The sequence below is a fragment of the Macrobrachium rosenbergii genome, chromosome 6 (assembly GCF_040412425.1).
Source record: "Macrobrachium rosenbergii isolate ZJJX-2024 chromosome 6, ASM4041242v1, whole genome shotgun sequence".
Lineage (NCBI taxonomy): Eukaryota > Metazoa > Arthropoda > Malacostraca > Decapoda > Palaemonidae > Macrobrachium > Macrobrachium rosenbergii.
The window spans coordinates 20,554,809-20,576,182 of NC_089746.1; the positions used below are offsets into that span (position 1 = coordinate 20,554,809).

The 21,374-nt window shown below is 35.1% G+C and overlaps 1 protein-coding gene across 2 annotated transcripts in view; it reads right to left on the minus strand.

The window, feature by feature from the left end:
- The window catches only part of Cmtr1 (Cap methyltransferase 1), a 63,648-nt gene that overhangs the window by 35,164 nt on the left and 7,110 nt on the right, over positions 1-21,374 (minus strand). For both annotated transcript variants that reach the window (XR_010853287.1, XM_067105097.1), the window contains exons 3-10: positions 20,168-20,346; positions 15,610-15,768; positions 14,808-14,975; positions 11,587-11,754; positions 10,228-10,435; positions 5,690-5,905; positions 5,347-5,479; positions 3,283-3,459 (exon numbers count right to left, since the gene is read on the minus strand). Coding sequence is in view for 1 of the 2 variants with exons in the window: in XM_067105097.1 (XP_066961198.1) it covers positions 3,283-3,459; positions 5,347-5,479; positions 5,690-5,905; positions 10,228-10,435; positions 11,587-11,754; positions 14,808-14,975; positions 15,610-15,768; positions 20,168-20,346 (1,408 nt within the window). In the remaining variant the exon portion in view is untranslated. The remainder of the gene's footprint in view (positions 1-3,282; positions 3,460-5,346; positions 5,480-5,689; positions 5,906-10,227; positions 10,436-11,586; positions 11,755-14,807; positions 14,976-15,609; positions 15,769-20,167; positions 20,347-21,374) is intronic.

The following is a 21,374-nucleotide window of genomic DNA, read 5'->3' on the forward strand; positions in this document are numbered from 1 at the left end:
AAACCTACCAATGATTAATGAAACCTGCTCATAACACACTAAACAAGCAGGCTACACAAGGAAAAACTGAGTTAATCAAGAACAGAATTAACAGATTTAGTCCTCAAAGAACTTACCTAGGAAATGACTCCTAAATATCTATATATATAAAAACCAATATTTGCTGAAATCATAAGAAATAAACTTAAAGTTAGTTAACACGCTCAATACTCATCATCTAGTTAACACCCTCTCCCCCATCCCCACCAAGTACACCAAAACACCTATATACATTTGGAAAACACTAGGAAAATAAGCATGGAATAATTACTCATTCTTTCATTGCCTGACAAAAATAAAATGGTAAATTGACGACAAAATGGACTATGTGAATAAAATGAATGAATTATAAATTTGAATAGTTTTATGCAATCTTCAAAATCAGGCAAAGCACTTTGGAATTCTGTGATCTTGGTAAAACATTACAAACATACAAAAAGTGAGGCTATTGATTACACAGAAGACAGACATTCATAGGTACGTACGCAAAATCAAACGACTGAAGTGACTTCACCATTTCAAGGTCATGAATGTGGGCTAATTATAAAGCCGAACCTCTTAAAACCGGCATTCTGTGGTCTGGGAACTCCAGTGGTTCAGCTCGATTTTGAATCAGTTGTCATTAGTTCATTGAGCAGCCAAGAGGGCAGCGCCATTTATTGTTTACAACTTCCCGACAGCAAAAAATCTGCCATATCTCTTTTGTTTTTATGAAACTAGTTTTAGTAATGAAAATTGTGTGGAGTTAAATATGTTTTTATATTACCTTTAAATGAATAAATATATTTTTTTCAAAGATTCCACTTGAGAAGGCTCTACCAAGTCAAAACTTTTAACCAAAACAGACATTTGGCAACTTACAAATTCCTTACTCTTAGAGTGCTTGAAAGACTTATAGGTGATATGGTTTTGATCATTTCTTTTATATAGCTGTATATTTACCCATCCAATTTGCCATCCCATGAGATCAGATGATGCTAAAGGTAAGAAGCGCAAGCATAAATCTTTATCTATGCTAGAAAATTCTTCCCCCGTTAAGCGAATCTTTAGTCATTTTCCTCAATAGATGCCGGTGTGCTTTTTTACATTTTGATGGCAAAGTTTCAAAATGCACTGAGTGATCGCAAAATTTATTATTTTAGTCATCTCATTACCCTCTACAATCAAAATAAATGACGAAGAAGCTAATAGTGATAATTATGAAGATAGTAAATTTAGGAGATGAGAGTCACCAATAATACTCTGCAGATTCTGAGAAAAGTCAAGTAGTTGACTTACAGTTAGCTAACTCGAGAATGTATGCTAAATGTGTTAAATAAAGTACACTATTTTAAAGAAAATTATACAGTATGAAGTTATAAAATGATAAAAAGAAAATATATGAGCAACAAAATGATAAAAAGCTGTCTGAACTTAGCCAAGTAGTAGGCAAACTCAGCAACTAGGCTATTTGTATGCAATCAGCTTGCAAGACTAAGTTTACATAGGGGCTTCATTTCTTAGAGATGTATTCCATTATCCGGGATTTTCTGTGGTCCAGCAGTGGCATGGTACCAAGGTTCCCAGATTTAAGAGGTTGGGCTGTACTGGATTTGAGATGCAACAAAAGTAATTTATACAAAAAAGGACGTAGTTTAGTAGCAGAGTAGGTGTGATCCAATAAAATTGACATCTTGCTTTAGTGAACTGCGAGAGAAGCAATTTTTGCCACTGCATCTGGCTGTTCCATTCGCCACCCCAAAAAGGCAGCTTACACTCAACAATAATAACAATATCCTATTTCGAATATTAACAGTGTAATTCGCATACAGTAAATCATTAAAACACTTTTCAGTTGCAAATGTACACCCAGATATCCTTTTATTTACCTAAAACTTACACATAGTGCAACTATTTAAAGCCCGGGACGCAGTGTTACCATGCGCAAGCACCACAGGCGGGTGGACAGATGGAAAAAAAGCTGTTTTATGTAGCCCTCATCCAACCTATACATAGAGTCTACAGGGTAAGTGGCAACCAACCAAGAAACTGTGCTCAAAAAAGCACTGGGTGTCGTATAACATATTATTTGAAGAGAAAGATTCCTTGACTGCCCACAGATGATCCATCTGCAGGCCAGAAAGTCAAAGCTGAGGATTATGATGCCGCAGAGTTTGATACATCAGCAGCAGCACTCCTACCTTCTAACCTTGAATGGCCTTCATCTTGCTACACAACCAATGCAGGTCCATGTCAAGGCCAGTTTTATAAATTTAACAGGTCCATGTCAAGGTCAGTTATATAAGCTTAACATAGCTTACCTTACAAGCCATCACAAGTCTGCTGCACAACCAGTAAGGATTCATGTCAAGGTTAGACTTTAAACTCAACAGGGCTTACCTGGCAAGCCATCTCTAGTTTGCTGTGGCATCTTACGGATAAGTTGAAAAAACAAAAGAAATCACAAAAGAATAAAGTAAACAAATGCAACTGAGAGGAAACTGCTGGCATACAAATACAATATTGCAGAACTTAAAAGATCTGGGCACGACATTTTATTTTTTACTCTCTCTCCAAAGTGATTTCTACAGACTACAGATCAAACTTTTAACCAGAAGTAAAAGATGTCAAATAACAAATACAATGCCAATAACAAAATTCTTTAACCTAATCTCTGAACTACAGCTTGGTTGAACAAATTCTCTGAGACACATACAAAAAGACACAATTCATGGTTTGAATTGAACACTGGAAGCCACAGAAGCCAATGGTTAAATCAAAAGGAAAAAAATTTCCCTTTAAATACTAATATTGAATAAAAAAAATTTTGGTGGTAAGCAATGGCCTAATTGCATGTTCACAGTTTTATGTACGTTCAAACCCCTTCTTTTGAAGATATATTTCATTTTATGTTTGCAAATAAATTTAGGAAATTTCATAAAACTTTACATGACAAGATATGTTGATGAGGTGGGAGGTAGCAGTGAGGCATGCCTGTAAATCACTTAATTTGTGTTGATTCCACAATGTGCTTTGCAAATGGCAACTTCAAAATTTTTCATTGGCTGACTATAAAGCTAAATGTACTTTGATCAACAAAAGTGCAAGGGAAAACTTGGTGTACCATACCTATCAAAAAGTCTGTATGAACACTGGACATAATAAGGTTCTAGGACCACCACAGCTAATTAAAGAAAAAGTTTTAAAAGGACCCTGTAAAACAATGACAAATTTGTCTCTCAAGAATAAAAGTAAAATACTTACTCATTATTTGAATTGTACACATAGTCAAAGAATGCTTGATCATCCTTAAGAACATCCAATGGAACCAGCTCTGTAACATCCATGTCTGAATGCAAACCACCTAATCGCTGATTCATTTCATATAAGTAGTCAAAGACATCCTCTGTGTCTTCTCGTTTCCATTTGCACACAAGATATCTGCAATAAGAAAACCCAAAACTCTTGAATATAAGAGGAACAGTTAGAAAAATTTAATACAGAACCTGGCATTACACAAGAAATCCCAAAACAACCTTGAACTCTAGTTCTATCAGTATTGCAACTCCGCAAAGTGCCGACAGCATTGCTAAAATTCTCATGGTATGATATTTATGACCTGTAAGCATATACAAATGAACTGTAACAATTGACGCAGCAGTTCAGAATCGAATACTGTACTAAATTTCAAGCAGTTGAATTTAACAGTAAGTCTCACACAGCTATAATCAAACATTTACATTCATTAAAGAATGAATTCTGTACTATGTAACCACTAAATGTTTCATAAATACAAACATAAACAATTTACCAGATAAGGTATGTACTGCTCGTAGGATATACTGATTACAGTGCGCCTTACTAGGTACACAGCAGCCAGTGAGAAAGTTCTCTATAGCAAATCATCAGTCCAAGCTTAGTAATTTTATGAATTTAGTTTTAGTTCTTTCCCTTAGGTCTCTTCTCACTTACTAACCTACGTCTTTTGTTTTAGCATGTTTCATTTTCAAGCTGTAGAAAACTCTGTTGTTGTTATTATTATCATTGCTAAGGGATTCATAATTTCATGAAAAACAATTTGTAATAAAAATCCACAATTATATAGTAAATATATTAATAGGTAAAATAAACAAAGACTTTCGAACACTTGAACGGTGTTCTTCATCAGTGCTAACGTTGGCACTGATGAGGAACACTGTTCAAGTGTTCAAAAGTCTTTGTTTATTTTACAGAGTGATAAATTTACTGTATAATTGTGGATTTTTTTTTTATTATTATTATTATTATTATTATTATTGGAAAGAGAAACCCACAAGATTCCTGTGTATAACTTGTTTACTTGTAAATATTTACATATTACCTTAATCTCGAGTACTTTCAGGTCCTAACTGTGACCCTTTTTCAAGAGATGTGAAGGTAGTCAGGCTGGTTCAAGGCCCAGCAATCTTCTGGAACTTCTTCTCCCTGTGCTATCATTTATATGATGGCTATCCTGGTTTCCATTCTCTTGAGAGTTGTTAATTTCCTCCTGTCGGCCTGATATTCTGAGCTGATGGTCAGTGGGATTAACCCTTGTGGTAAGTGAGTGGTCACCATCGGTCTGTTGGGCAGGAGACCTGACCTCCAGGTCAGAAGGGTCGATCTTAGCGTCTTTTAATATTAATGGAAACCACGACAGCCATCATATGAATGACAGCACAGGAGAGAAGTTCCAGAATATTGCTGGGCCTTGAACCAGCCTGACTACCTTCACATCTCTTGAAAAAGGGTCACAGTTAGGACCTGAAAGTACTCGAGATTAAAATAATATGTAAATATTTACAAGCAAACAAGTTATTCACAGGAATCTTGTGGGTTTCTCTTTCCATCTTCAGAAGAAAACTGAAAGAAGTTTTTGTTCGATTATTATTAATTATTATTAATTATTATTATTATTATTATTATTATTATCTTGTGGGTTTCTCTTTCCATCTTCAGAAGAAAACTGAAAGAAGTTTTTGTTCGATGATGATGATGATTATTATTATTATATTAATTATTATTATTATTATTATTATTATTATTATTATTATTATTATTATTATTAAGCTAGAACTTGTACAGTCACTGACAACTACAGATTTTTGTATTAACAATCATTTAAAGATGTATCATATGCTACTACCAGAGTTAACTATAAGCATTCAGTCCTTTTTGAAGTCATAAGAAATTACCCATACAGCATCTTGTTAAAACCCATTGCCAATACAGGTGTAAACATATTTAAGGCTGCACTGCATTCCCTGTTTGTAAATTAAACTACATTTTAAGACAAGAAGCAATAAGTACCTTTCTGAATTGGCAGGACGGCTAGAATTCGGCTTATGGAGAGTAACATACTTAAAACATCTATACATCAGGTACACAAGGCCAACACTAAAAACAGTAAAGACATCAAAGAGTTTCGTTACAAAGTGTCCATCTGCAAGAAGAAAAACATACATCAGAACTCCCCCCAAAAAAACAAGATATGTATAATTTTCATATTAAGAGTAGTACTATACGTATTTATGTTTAATATGAGTAGTACTTTACGTATTTATGAGTCCTCAATTATTAGGAAATAACCATTAACTTTAAATTACTAAACAAATGACGTAACATAATATCTCAATATCTTGCAATATCATACCTGTTCTAACAATTCCTAATGCCACAAGGCACTGACAAAGATATAGCCTTTTGGAAAGAATTTCTTGAATGTTCTCCTGGCCTTCCACACTGAAGCCACCATCTGACATCATAAAATGTACACCTTGGCCACCAGTGTTCTTCAGGACAAAATTTCTAAAATTGGTTATATTTTCTGGAACATATACATCACCGTCGCCATCTAAACCACTTTTGCCTGTTAGAAGATTTAAAATATTTTCTGTGAAATTATGCACAATAAATATCCTGGCACAGAAATACACAAGACAACAACATAACCACTGCATATCATCAGTGTTGAAATTATCACTTCACTAAATAAAAATTTAGCAGAAAACATCACATGCACTTATTTAACACAAATGCACTTTGTTAAAGCCATTCTTTATTTCCCTTTCCCTAATGTTCACAACAGGAAATAAGAACCACGTAAAATTGAAACCTGAGCATAAATATATAATTACAGTTTAGTGATATTTTAATGCTTAACTCTCAGGGGAGATGTACAGTACATTTTTTGCATGAGAGTGACAGCAGACTATATAAATTCTAATGTATTAATGCATCTTATCAGTAATTCCTAAAAAAAGGACTAATTGACAAACTAACTATGACAGATGACCAAGAAATGTCAAATATAGTAAAGAAAAAACTTTAGTTTTGTAGTGGTGGCCTATTTATACTAAGCACAAATTTCAATGTACCATGATGAAATCTTTTCAACTCTGGTAAAATACTTCAAAGGTTGACATTTTCATACTGGCCAAAGGTCTAAAGGAAAAAATGCAGGAGGGTGTGACACACTGGAATATATACATCAGTACACGTATCACCCTCTGCACTATATTTTCCCTCTCAAGAAGTGATGTTGTAACCCAAATATTTAATTTTTGTGACATAAAATACATTGTCTTGGATTATGTCTTTCACTATCAATCCATTAACAATGGCAGCTCCCAGAATTTCAAAAGTAGTTGGCTGCACTGTCTGTCATTTACAGTACACCCCCCGTATTCGCGTTCTCATGATTCACGGACTCACGTATTCACGGATTTCTCTTTGGAAAGTATCTACCCATTATTCACAGAAAATTCGCCCATTCGCGGTATTTTTCACTGAGAAATATTCACTAAATACTGTATTTTCATCTCATTTTCATGACTAAATGCACTTTTTGTGATAAAACTATTAAAATACTCAGGTAATGCTCAAGTTACGATAATTCACCTTAGGATAATTCGATTTTGCAATGGGGTAAACAATTAATACCGATAAGACATTTTTTATAAAATATTTTTAAATTTCGTGCGGGCACAGGCAGCAGCATAAACTTTTCCTCCATCTCTTTACCCCATCTTCTAGTTCAAAAAGCAAAAGAGAATGATAAAAGTATTGTTAGTAACGTTATACTCTTGCGTAAATGCGTACAGCCATAAACAACCGAACAAGAAACTGTTCTTTTGCTCATAACTGAATCGGATAACAACAGCTGTTTACCTGGTATTTCAACCATCGTACGGTAATAAACAATTACCGTAGGTTATGGCACAAATGACGTTAAGTAGAATGGGACTGATATATTTTTACATTATACCATTATTCGGTATGGATAAAAGATAGTCAAGGAAATATACTGGTAAATTTAAGCTGCGAGTTGTAGCTGAAGCTGAGAAAACAATGTTCAAGCTGCTAATGACTATACTGTAAATTATCGTGCATTGGCAACATGGATGAAACTCGATCGTAATTAAAATGGGAGCGAAAGTATTTTAATCAAAGAACACATTACTGTTATTTTAACGCCGATAAACGATAAATAGGTAAAGCTCGTATTATAATGAAATCAAATGAAAATAGCAGCAAACGGAATCTTGAATTTTTTTTTACACAAAACAAACGCCCCCAAATGGCTATTGTCATCTACTAACGAAAATAATAGATATATATTAATTTCACAACCAGACATATTTTAGCTATATTTCGACTTAAAAACACTTCATATAACAAAAAATAACCTTGCCCCATATAAATAGTATCTAGAGATACATTTATGCTAACTAGAAGCAAGAAAAGCGCTCTGAACTGAATTAATACGGCAAAATAAACACCGCATAAACGATTTCCACAGCAAAACATTGATCACTATGACTGCAATTTATAATACAAAAGCAATATAAGAATATATACAATATTATTGGATACAGTGAATTAAGGCATAACACTTTAAAAGATCTATGGAAAAGATGCATATTCGTTATGTTGACAGTTGTATAATACGATATGTGAATATAGAGTACAGTATCATGTAGGCTACGCTCCCGTATATGTATACAGTATACCATAGTGAAGGCTAAGCTAATTCTTGTTTGTTATTCAATTTCTCTTTGCATTGAATTATCATAAGTCACTTTGCATGAACTCCAGAATTAGCTGATATTAATAATTACTATACCGTGTATGTATAGAATATACTTTATAGTGTAGGCTAGGCTACCATATGTATACATGGTACCAAATACCCTAGTGTAGGCTAGGCTATGTTCAACTTACGGTTTGGTATTTCTTACGTTTTTTCCAGCAAACAATGGTTTTTTTTGGAACCTAACCCCATCGTAAGTAGGATAATACCTGTATAAGTATTTTTAGTTTGTTTTTTGTCTGTTTGAACTATCAAAATAGGCAGTTCTAGAAGGGTTCCAAGTATTCGCAAGTTTTAGTTATGGGGTTTTAGTGCATCCCCTGAAATACAGGGGGTTTACTGTAATGTGTTTGCACCTCTTGCATCTAGCTCTTCTCTTTACAGGTTCATGCTTCCTCCTTCCTCATTACTTGCAATTCAGGGTTTTCATGTTTAATAAGATCATAGGCAAGACATTTTTCCATTAACCCTATAATCATAATCTTTAGGGGCCCTTCTCCCTTCCCCTCATTATTTCAGATACATGCTGGTACTGAAGAATGATGCATACCCTTCTGGGACATTTAGCTCTGACTTGAGCATGTGCAGTATGACATTTTTTTTCTATCCAGATATGCCTAGCTAGTATTGCCAGGTTTGTTTCATATGAGTTATGATTATTTACTAGAAGTTTTGATAAAAAAAATTGTTTTATTGTAAAAGCGCCACACCTCTAGTTCAGAAATAAAACAAATTAATTTCCGCTTCAATTTCAGACTTTATATTTTCACTTTAAGCATAATGTACATATATATTCTGGTTTGTGACTTTCTTGATTATTTGTGTGATGACATGGTAAATGTGACTGTTAATCAAATTAGTAGTCTGTTTTCTGATTTGTGACTTTCTTGGTTATCATTTGTGGGTTACATGGTAAATATGATTGGTAACCAAATTATTAGTAGTCTGTTTTCTAAGTTAAATTATCATTATCTTTATTATTTGAGGTACTGTGTGATCTACCAGATTTGCATTTGAGCTACATATATCATCTCGACTTCATTTTCCTCCCAGTTTGGCATGGTTGAGGCTGGATTGAGAATTTTAAAGTTATGATCACTTTTCTTTTAGGCTGGGTTCTTCCTTCTTTTTTAGATATGAACTTTGTGGTTGTTCTTATGACTGGGGGTGTGGTGTGATCTCATCATTCATTTTCTTTTAATTTTTATAAACTCTTGGTTTCAAATGTAGGTCTGGCTTATCAGCATTAGTTTTTTGTGGTTACCTGATCAACCATTTTCCCATAAAAAAGAAAATCGTGATTAGATTAGATAATGATGATAGCAATAAAACAGATTAAAAGAAGAATGAATAAGACATTTCAAAATAACAAATCACAGCTGAGAAGATTCTTTCACTGTGTATACACTTCATAGACACATGAAACAACTAGAAAGACAGTTACTACCACCCAATGGACCATAGGAACACGTGTAAACAATCACTATGAGCTAATATGCTTCTTCCATCTTATTAGCTAGCCTGCTTCTTCTGTATAAAAGGCATAAGAATATACATATATCTGGGGACATTCAAACTGCACAAATGGTCTCTACAATTGACAGGCTTGTTATGAAACAAATCAAATATTACCACAAGCCATGAGATGCAGTGAACAATTAAAAGTATTCTCAAGCAAGAAGCAAAGAAATTTACCTAATTGTTTGATAATCTTACAACAATACTGTTGCAAAAACAGCTACAGCAGAATCCATCATGCTAACATTCCATTTTAATGAACAGGCAAAAGATCATAAAATTAAATTAATAGCAAAAGATATTATACACAAAGTATCTTTGACTTGGCTTCAAACTCTACATGACCTGAAACTGCTATCTGACATTTTAGGCCCATCTAATCTAGTCTTTCTTACAAACAATTTCTTATTAAGTTATAACTACTATCAGCAATATTATACCTTAGTTATACGGTTGCTTAAACAGATATCGAGTACTGTATCTCATCACTTCATATTTTTCTTTGGTAAAAGTTGTTATAAAAAATGCAAATGAAGGTAAAAGGAAACTTCTAACAAAAATACATTAAAACATATGCTCACCATAAAATGGTTCGAAGAATTCAGCTGGTGCTGCAAAAAAATCATGAAGTTTAAAATCATTTTCCTTGAGGGTGAAACCAAACCCTTTGCAATCACAGAAACCTTGTGAATCAGTCTTTCTTCTCCAAAGTGCATATTCTGAAAACCCACCAGGAGCAGCACATACATCAGCAAAATAAAGCAAGTCATGTTGTCCAACAAGTAACTCCTGAAAACAAAACCAGTATAGTAAATATAATGTTACATAAATTTTGATGTTACTACAATTTCAATGTATTATTAAATATACCCTGTGATTCAAATGGGATATATTAGCCAAAGAAAAGTGGACCATTACACATTAATATAAAACTGGCAAGGATAACAACAGCTCAACATGCTACTATTACAATGACCCTCTACAATACTGAGAAGAAAGGTCACAAGATGACCCATGCCACACTAGATATGAAGGATAGATGTGGGATCACCGAAGACAACAGTGTTCCATGGTTCAAGTGTAACATGGAAAATCTGACTGAAAGGGATATGCCCTTTTTTAAGGTTCAATCTAGAAAGAGAGATCTCAAAGGACATTGAAAACTGGCATCTACATCTTGTGTTGAAAACAGAACACAAGTAAAGCTCAACCTTCAACCTCATATGTAAGGCGATCACATGGGAAACTTAGATTGCCACTTATTTAGTTTGCCACAGTAAAACAGATTGAACTCAAGATTCTATAATGAGATATCATAACAGAGAGAGAGAGAGAGAGAGAGAGAGAGAGAGAGAGAGAGAGAGAGAGAGAGAGAGAGAGAGAGTGTGTGTGTGTGTGTGTGTGTGTGTGTGTGTGTGTGTGTGTGAGAGAGAGAGAGAGAGAAACTGAATTGAAGAAAGATCTGATAATCTCACCTACAGTAAAAGTGTTTTCAAAGAACTTGATTAAGCACACAAATTAAAGGAACAGAATGACTCAAATGTACATCACTACCAATGAAAGAATGTAATTAAAAGAATGTAATTAGATTGAGAACTGACATTCATCATAACCAATACTAAGCTGCTCAAAGGGCCTCTGCAAAATTCTTCACTCATGTCTTTCCTGAGTTTTCATTTCCACAAACACCCCGCCTCACATCTCATAATTTTCATCTAATTATGTCTGATTTTCCCAATACTTCTGGTGACCACAGGAGCCCAGGTGACACAAACAAAACAAAAATCTACATTATAATATTGCAATTTCTCAGTAACCTACTACACCAGCATTAAACAAATGTTCTACCTTGGAATCATTTAAAATAAATTCTGCAAAAGATATTGTCAGAGAAAAACATCAAAGACAGAGCAATAAAGTTAAAAAAAATTAGAGCTTACCCCAGATTCATTTTTTGGATTTGTAAACATAAAGTCAAATATAGCATCCAAATTGGCCATTTTAAGAGCTGCTCGGTTTTGAAAGAATAGTTTTCCAAGGGTTTCAAAAGGGTTACTCCGCGATCTTGCTCTCTGAAGTTCTTTGCCATCAAGATTATCAAATATACTCTGTAAAAGAAATAAATTAATCAAATCCTTTGCTAACATAATGCTGTGTCCCTAACAATTACGAGTTTTAAAGGCTAGACATAAAATTGGTCATATTAATAAACAATACTGAAATCAATCACTTAATTAGCACTTCATCTGTACATGACTGCCAGTGCATAATCAGTAGTGATATCAATCACTTAACTATCACTTCATCTATACATGACTACCAGTACAAAAAATTTCTTTTCATAAATCTGAAAAATCATCACCACCTCTAGGGCTGTGCAACACAAATGGCTGTTGGGATATTCAACCATTAAAATCTCCACTACTTTCACTTGTTCAGATCTCCAGTCTCCCATCTCACTGTTCTCATCCTAGTAGTTCTGGATTTTCCAACTCTTCTGATCCACACAGGAACCCGGCATACATTACCATGTACCATTCTCTATGGGGCTGTGCCAAGAATATGTCCAAGCCATCTCCATCACCCTTTCATTATCATCTAATCTACATATGGAATTCCTATAATTTGGAATTTCTGTAAGTTCCAAAAATTTTCACTTCATCCTGTGATCTGACACTTAATATTCTTTTGGAGAGTTTTATATTCTCATATCAAAAAATCCTTTTAGACATGGTTTCATTGCCATACCATGATTCAGTCTTTCCAGTTCCTCAAAGTACAAGGAGAACTGTTTTAGGCTAGCCATGCATTGCATCTTAATACAAATTTGATTTGTGCAATTCCTAATTTTTCTACACCTAAATTGGTTTTCTTAAGTGAACTATCAACTTCTTTCTCTGAAATATTACTGATGAACAAACAGTACTGATTATTTTCATCGCAAACCACATCAGTACCCCTTTTTATACTTTTTTAACTGACTTCTATTCTCAATTATCATGCTTTGTTTTCTCATTCCACATTCTGCAAGTCTGGTTATTTGCCTTGTTTATTTCATTTTTCATCAAAGACTGGTGCTTTCCATCTCCTAAGTTTCTTGATTATTGATTCCACTTCAAAATTCATGAATTCATTCATCAGTGCATTCAGAACCTCTTTAACCTCTAAGATATTAGACATAATATTCCATCCTATCTCTTGTTCATTACCTCAAAAAAAATTGTTCTACCCAGCCTTGTCTTCCTTCTTCATTTGGTGCTATTCTTGACCCATCCCTCCTTCTCACATGCCTTTTCCTCTTCTTTTCCCTATCACCCATAGATATTTCACTGATAATTCTGTGGCATACTCTAAAACGAAGGTAAGCTGCTTAATATATGGCTTTGTCAGTATCCTCCTCCTATTTTTCCTGAAATTCTCTCTTACCTTTTCCTGCAATTCAATTAACTTCATTAGTTAGACTTGAGTACTTAAGATGTTCTACTTAGCATTTTTTGTCTCCTCCCTCAAATTTTTCTCCAAGTACCTTTTGGTTTTGTCTATTTTTTATGGTATCCCAGATCTCATCTGAACTCCAAGGTTTCCTGTCTTCTTACCCCATATCTTTGCACTTCTTTTCCAGCAGATACATTCTTAATGTTAATCCAGTCCTCACAGACTGTCTGCTCCTCATTAGAAATAATTTCTAGAACTGCAAACCTATTTCAGCATTCAATTGCAAAAACATCTTGATATTTGTATTGAGAAAGCCTTATTATATTAAACTTACAAACTCCATCAACTTTTTGGTTGAGTGCTCTCAATTTCAGCTTTAGTGTGGCAATGGCAAATTGGCAATCACTGATGGTAGTGATTAGTAGCTGATCCTCTAAACTTCTGAACATGGCTTATGGTGCTTTTCTCTCAATTAATGGCTAAGTGATCATGGAGCTTTTCTCTTATTTAATGGCTAATGGCTAAGTGGTCTATGGGATCATGGTGCTTTTCACTCAACTAACGGACTAAGTGGTCTATGGGGTTTCTATGACTGCCATCTGGAGATGTCAAGTTTGTTTGTGCAAGTCCTTGTGTTAGAAAAAAGTACCTCCAATTACAACATTATAAGCACAAAAAACCTAATAAATTATACACAATTTCTGTTTGAAGTCTCAGGCAGGTATTCCTTGCCCATTTCATCTTCCATATCTTCAATATTCCTACTAACTTTAGCAGTCTTACTACAAAATTTCTTCTATCTCTCTCTGGCATCTCATCATTAAAATTCCAGATATGTAAAATAAACAAGTCTTTTATGTCTTTGAAAAGTTTATTTGTTGGTGCATAGCATGCTATAATACTCACATTGCACTGTTTTGATTTTCTTGCAAGCAGTAATAAACTGCTCAGTCAGTCAGTACATTTTTTGCATTTGGTGAATGATCAAGCCTACTCTTCTCTACCCCCTCCCAATATATCTTTTCCCATTTCCTGGCACCAGGATTCACAAACAGCAAAGATGTCTAGTACATAACCTCTTGTATTCATTTTCTTCCTGTCATTCTTTCGTATTTAATTCAGGTTCTTATAACTAAATCTCCTACTTTCCATTCATCCTTAGCATTTATAACTTAAAAGATTCCTAACTTTCCCACATGCATGGTACTGGGGGCCCACCGAGTTCTGTATATCAACTAATATGGCATAAAGCATGGAGGATTCATTAGCCAGTTCCTTGCAGTGAGCAGTTCCTAACTGACTATGCCCAACGACCCTTGCTGCTGCCTACCATATTTAACAAATGTCTTCCACAGGGCATCCAGAGTTGAAATCACTGACAGAGAGCACGTAAGCCTTGACCCCACCTACTGTCCCACTAGAAATGATTTTTGGCATTCATCTTGAGCAAGGGCACAATTTTCAAATGTGGATCTAGCCATTTCCTAAAGAGAGGTAAGCTTACAATGCAGCAGAGCCAAAGCCAGATATTGCCTTCTGAGCGAGCTGGACCTGGCACTAGGTAAGGCTCAAGGACATAACTCACTGAAGGTACTTACTTAACATTCCTTAGTTAAGCCAACATATGCCAATTACCCTACTTACCCAAGTTATCCCACCATATACTAGCTAACCCATTCAAAAAATAGATGACAGAAAAAATAAGTTCAAAATGTTTATACATTACCTTTGCTTTAAGAATTCCTTCTAAAACTCTGGGCTCACAAAAATTATCCTCTCCTTCTATATCAATCTTTTTCTCGCCCTCCTGTGACCAAGAATGGAGTGTGTCCAAGTCTGGAATGGGTTCCGTACACTGTGGTAACCATGTTACCTCTTCTTCTACAGCTATGAGCTGGAATATTCATAATAATCACAATGAGGAACAACATATTCAGTGATAACAGTAACACTTCACAATAACAAGACACAAAGGTAACTCATCATAACGCAATAAATATGATCTATTGTTTTATTCCAATGATGAACGAAGATGATCATGGCAACTTTCATGCAAGGATAAGCATCTCATGCAGCAGTGCTAATTTCAAGTAAAAAATGACCAGCATATTCAATTATTATACATTTTGTCCAAAAGTAAGTTTTGCCACTTTTCATGAGACCATGCTATTTCTTATTGGAATTTTAAATCTAAAGAAATCTACAACAATCAGACCACAGAGTACCCCATCATTACAATCTACAATAAATATACTGTTTACAAATTCATTACTAAATCAAAACAGTAGTTTCTTGACACTGAAATAATTAATCTATGGTTTATGAATCATGTTTGTATTACCCAGCTAATTTTTATAATTTCTTATACTTAAAAAGATGAAAATAAAACATTATCAGTGCAAAATGAAATTAAACATCAGAACACAAAGACAGCACTACAATATTAGAACAGAAAAATAACAAAATGATCATAGATTGCCCTTCCATAGGTAATTTTGACAAAAAATTCTAATAATCAGAATGCTTACCTCTTGAGAAGCATCCCACTTCAGATTATCACAGGCTTCTAAACCTTCCAGTCGTAAACCCAAACCTCGTCTTCCTCTCTGTTTGCTTGCTTCAATGGGAGCTATTAAACCTTGGCCGTACTTTCCAAGACCTTTCCCTTCCTTATACCCCATACTTTTCTGTAAACAAAAATAAAAGTAGTCATTTTTGCAATGTGACAAAGGAATGACAGCAAGATTAGCATTTCTTAAGACTGCTTTGAAGAGATTTTCCTTAGATACAGTTTATAACATGTATCCAATAAAACATACACATTACAAGCTACAAAATGCAATACCTTGTCCTGGTGAATGATACAGCTATTACAAATATAGTAAACAAAAAACTACATTCACTTCAAGTAGAAATTCATGGTTATGTGGCTTTTAAATACTCAATTTCATACATCACACTTCAAATGAACTGGAGTTGAAAAAATTTTTTTATTACAATTTATTATCCATAAAAAGTGTATATTCTAATGGAACATAAAAAGTGTATATTCTAATGGAACATGACATAAGGCCATTAACTTGGTTTTCTCCTACAGAACAGAGCTTTATACATGTGATGGGTTACAAGCCCAAAATAAAAATGGACTCTACTGTTGCATAAATGCAAACCTCTTATTCTAATGCATGTACCTATGCTTCAACATTAATTAACTCAGTGATCTGGTCAAACTGATAACCAATAGTAAACTCTCTAGAAGCAAAATAAATATGAGCAGAGTCTACAAAACACATTAAGTACGAGCAGAGTCTACAAAACACAGAGTAATATTGGACTGAGTTTCTCAGGTGCACCATTTGACCCATATCTATATTTATCTAAAATGTCATAATATTCTAGCATGTAGAAATGAAAGCTCCTAGCATATCAATTTCAAGGGCAAGGAAACAGGTTTGATTTTTATGGAATATAATTTGCACACAATTCCTACTGAGGAGTGCAATCCTATGAGACGCTAAGATTTTCAGCATTGGTCTATTAACTGCTGACAGTAGGTGTTCCCAGCAAACAGCCACTGTCTACTTTAGCAGTGAACACTGATCAACAAAAAATTGGAAAACTACCTCAAAATCTTTGAAACCCTTCTCTGACACCAAGTAAATGCCACACCAATTTCTGGATCCTCCCATGCAATTACATATTAAAATCTATATTGTAATAACAAAGAAAAATAAGTGATGACAAATTTAGTACAAATACAGACCCAATACAAAATAATAAAAAATTAAGGTGTTTTAACTGGTTTTGAATCACATCGCCTTGACGTGCAATAACAACACACTATTCTCATATCAGCACCATAAAATTATTTGCTATACAAAATTTGAGTGACTACACATTACCTATTATATATATAAATTATACTATTTTAGCAGTGGATGAAATTTTCAATCATACTGTTCAAATACACCGCAGGGTCAAAATAATGGAAAAGCTGAAAACTTTTTTTACAAGGATGCATGATATATACATCTTATACAAGAGTCCTGACCTGCTTCAAAAACATATATAACAGTCACATGGGTGACCTTTGGAAAAGACATTTGATGACCTGGCAGGGCACTTCCACTGTGGAGGCGGTGGTGCCGGTGGCGAGGAATGTCTGATGTATGCGTTTGGGATCGGACGAATGTATTTGTGCTGACATTAGAAGTTTGCTCAGTTAGATACAGAGAGAGCCATGTGTTTTAAGCACATGGGAGAAACGTGACAGATTGATGGAAGCCTTGTGACATCTGTGGGTGCAGAAGGCGGGGTTACTTAAACATTGTCCTGGAAGGACAAATATTTGGAAGTGGTGTTATTACTCTTACAGACTATATGACTAGTATTGTGGTCATCACAACCTTATTGCTTTGCTTGATGACAAAGGGGTTATTCACTAGAATTGCTTGGCATAATAAAATATCTATGCTGGTTTATGAAACAGTATTCCCTCTGGTAACATGTTCCTTTGATAGGGAGTGTGAGTCACTCCATTTCATGACCATAGTTTTTGCAGAGTTACTTTCGTTAAATTTGTCAATAAAGTCTAGTTTTCTATATCAGTGTCTCATTCTAGTAGGACTTCGTGTGAAGGTAGGTTTAGAGAGAATCTTCTGACGAAAAGAGAAGGAATCTGCTGACCCAGATAAGGCCACTGCTACCAGAAACATCTCAAGAAAGGTGAGATGCTGAATTCTGTTCTTAAAACAGATACTTCAATAGACAGCCGGCTCTCGAACCCGGGCTGGATTACACATATTAGCCTGCTAATCAAAGTACTAGCACCAGAGGAGGGTAGTAATGCCAATGAAGTATACCTTAGTTTAACCAGACCACTGAACTGTTTAACAGCTCTCCTAGGGCTGGCCTGAAGGATTAGATTTATTTTACGTGGCTAAGAACCAATTGGTTACCTACCAATGGGACCTACAGCTTATGTGCCGAATCCGAACCACCTTATAACGAGAAATGAATTTCTATCACCAGAAATAAATTCCTCTAATTCTTCATTGGCCGGTCGGAGAATCGAACGTAGGCCCAGCAGAGTGCTAGCCAAGAACAATACCAACCCGTCCAAAGAGTAATGCCAATAAATTTGCATGTACCTATCAATATGGTTACTGTTCACCAGTGACTTTAAGGGGCTGGTGCCACTTGTATTCATCTGACTACTTGTCACAGAAATCTTCATTACATTAACCAAACTATGATTAAGTTCAACATCATATTACACCAAAGACATTAGGTAATTGCATTGTAACACCTATCAATTCAAAATACTGGAAAAGGAGATGAATATGACAATTAGTAATACTGAACATTAACAAACATAACATAGTACCATTAAATACTTTTAATTGGTGAACTATAGCAGAATCATGGGCACCATGCATGAATAGGTTATCAAAACCTTAAATATTAGACACTGCTCTTCTATGCCATCCACAGACACATGAAGGAGTTAGCTATCAAACAACTGCAAAGTTTAAAAACAGATTATAAACTTATTTTGATGCCATTCATTCCAAAGGGATTTAATATTAAATTTTCATGATAATTTGTAATTTTCATACAGAAGCAAATCAGAGCCTTTTATATAGTGTATATTCTTATTGCAGGATGAAAACAATCTCTGAAGCTCAGTAACTTAATAGTTTATTGTGGCAGAGGGGTGAGTGGCAGGCCACTCTCACTTACATGTCAGACACCCAGAACTTTTCCTTCAGCATCTGGGACCATGCAGGGATGGTTAAGGCGCGATTAAAAGAAAAAGCTCTAGTTTGAATGTCTAGGAAAAATAAGAATCCTTAAAATTTGTTGTCTGTCCCTACAAGAACACAAATCATTACCTTTTATGCAGGAAACTTACTCATCAGTTGGGAAGATCATCTATTAAAACTGACTAGCATTGTTCCACCTCCACCCAGACATATTATTTTCCTTGTCATTAGGCTAGTTATAAGCAGGGGATAAAAATTACTCATGTAATCACCTATACAGCTTGGCATAAGGATGCAGAGATTGATAAGCACCTGAACCAGCACTAGTTTGTGCCTGGAAAACTCCCTCTAGAAAAATTCAAAATATTCAATCCTTCCCTATATGGAGAAGAGGTCGGTAAGTAGTGCTGCTGTTTACCATGGAGGACCCTTATAAAATGATGAGTCCAAAAGTTATGGCTTTTACCCTCACTCCCCATTCCACCCATCTGGTTAAAAGGGGAGCCGAGAGACTGCACTTTCTGAGACAAAAGCTCTCATGATAGGATGCTTAGTTGTATAACATTTGCACTGTGGCCCATTCCAGCATGTATGCAGCCTGACTGCTGCCTCTCAAGAGAGTGAGAGAAAGGAAAATGGGAGAAAGAGAAGCCAGTCACTCACCCATTTGACCACAGCCTTAAATTACCCTTGTATCTTAAACAAGATGCAATTCTATACGTGGAGCATAGATAGATACACAACCTGTTGAGCAGGCACCACCAGTCCTAAAGTGTTGTTCAACATGTGTTCAACATCTCTTAGGTGGAGTGAGGCAAAGGTGGTCCACTTAGAAGTTCCTCCAAAATGCCTAGGATCGGACAACATCCCTGACTTTGAAAGCTCTCCGCAAGTGGACAGTCATCCCCGTTGCCAGACAACCCATACCCCTGCTTGTTTCATGAAGTCAGATATTTCTCAGGCACCTCCTTGTGTCTGCCTGTACTAGCAAATAGTTATATTGTTTATTCAGTTATCTCCTTGAAGAAAATCCATCCCGAATCCTCCAATCAGACCATAATGTCAGTCAAATGCAGAATGCAGCAAGACATCTTCACACACTGGCACCCTGGAAAAAGTGCTGGGTTCCTGACAGGTGAGCAGGCAGCAATCACTTGCCTACCTCCAATTTATCACCTTGCTACCACGCTTCAATGATCATTTCCACCTTGTACTGATAATACTCAAGTGAATATATCACGGTCTGCATGTTGTACAGAAACACAAATTACTAAAATTGTAAATACTAATGTGTATCATGTAAAATCAAACATTCACTTACCATCATTTTATGGACATTGCTATTAAACAAAGAATTATTTATGACATCAGGTTTGGTAGGCTGTTCTGAAGAAAACTTTGGACGCCAATCATCTGCATCCACGTCATCATTTTCTGACTCATGTCGCCTCTTTTTACGGGGTTGTTCAAAAGCTTGTTGTTCCTCATCAGATGTTTCATCTGAAAGAGCAATTTCTCATTGCATCTATGATAAAACATAGATAAAAGTCAGAAAACAACTACACCAAACACTATGTTACATACAGCTGATTTTATATTCTGAAGATTTTTTGTTCAAGAACCAAAGTATTCTGTGATTTTTGGAAATAACCACAAGTAAATGTCAATTACAAAAGCCACACAAATAATCAAATACAATTAAATACAGTCTCCAACCTACTGAAAAGCATACATGTTACAAACATTCAGATACAAACAGACAGGGTCGCAAGTTAAAACTGTTCAGAGTGCTTCCCTTTGCCACACATAAGCTCAAATTTTGCTCTGCGTGCCTATTTTGCCTATCACATATACTCTTGCACCATGTGACTGTCCAAAACCTAATTTTTAACCTACACCTGAGAGAGAGAGAGAGAGAGAGAGAGAGAGAGAGAGAGAGAGAGAGAGAGAGAGAGAGAGAGAGAGAGAGAGAGAGAGAGACTCTTCACCTCTGTCAGGTTGTTAAATGACAGCTATCCATTTGCAAATCAAATAATACAGCTATACTGAGAATAATTTTAATAAACTTGCTTTACTTACTATGTGCCATTATACTGTACTTCATATAATAGTTATATTATCATCATATAATTTATGAACATAGCGATCATGCGCCATTTGCATTCTAGTGATGTTCACATTCTTAAAATCATCAGCCTATTGCATTTTACATACATCATCACTGCCATTCATTGCTAAATGAAACGTACTTTGGAAATCATTTTTTCGTAAATTGTAAAAGCTGGGTTTAAAAAATGCAACTTACTTCATTTATAAATTAAGTAAATTAAATTAAGTAAAGGTGTGATTTCATCAGTTTCAGATATTGCATTTGCCTCTTCCAAAACTTTTGTTAACTGCACTTTATTCGTTTCTTCAGCCATAGCTACAACCTTAAATTTAGTGGCACACTTTCTTAGCAGTTTCTTCTCTATTGTGTGAAGGAAAAATACAACTCTTATTTTATTTTTATTGCTGGAAATCACCCT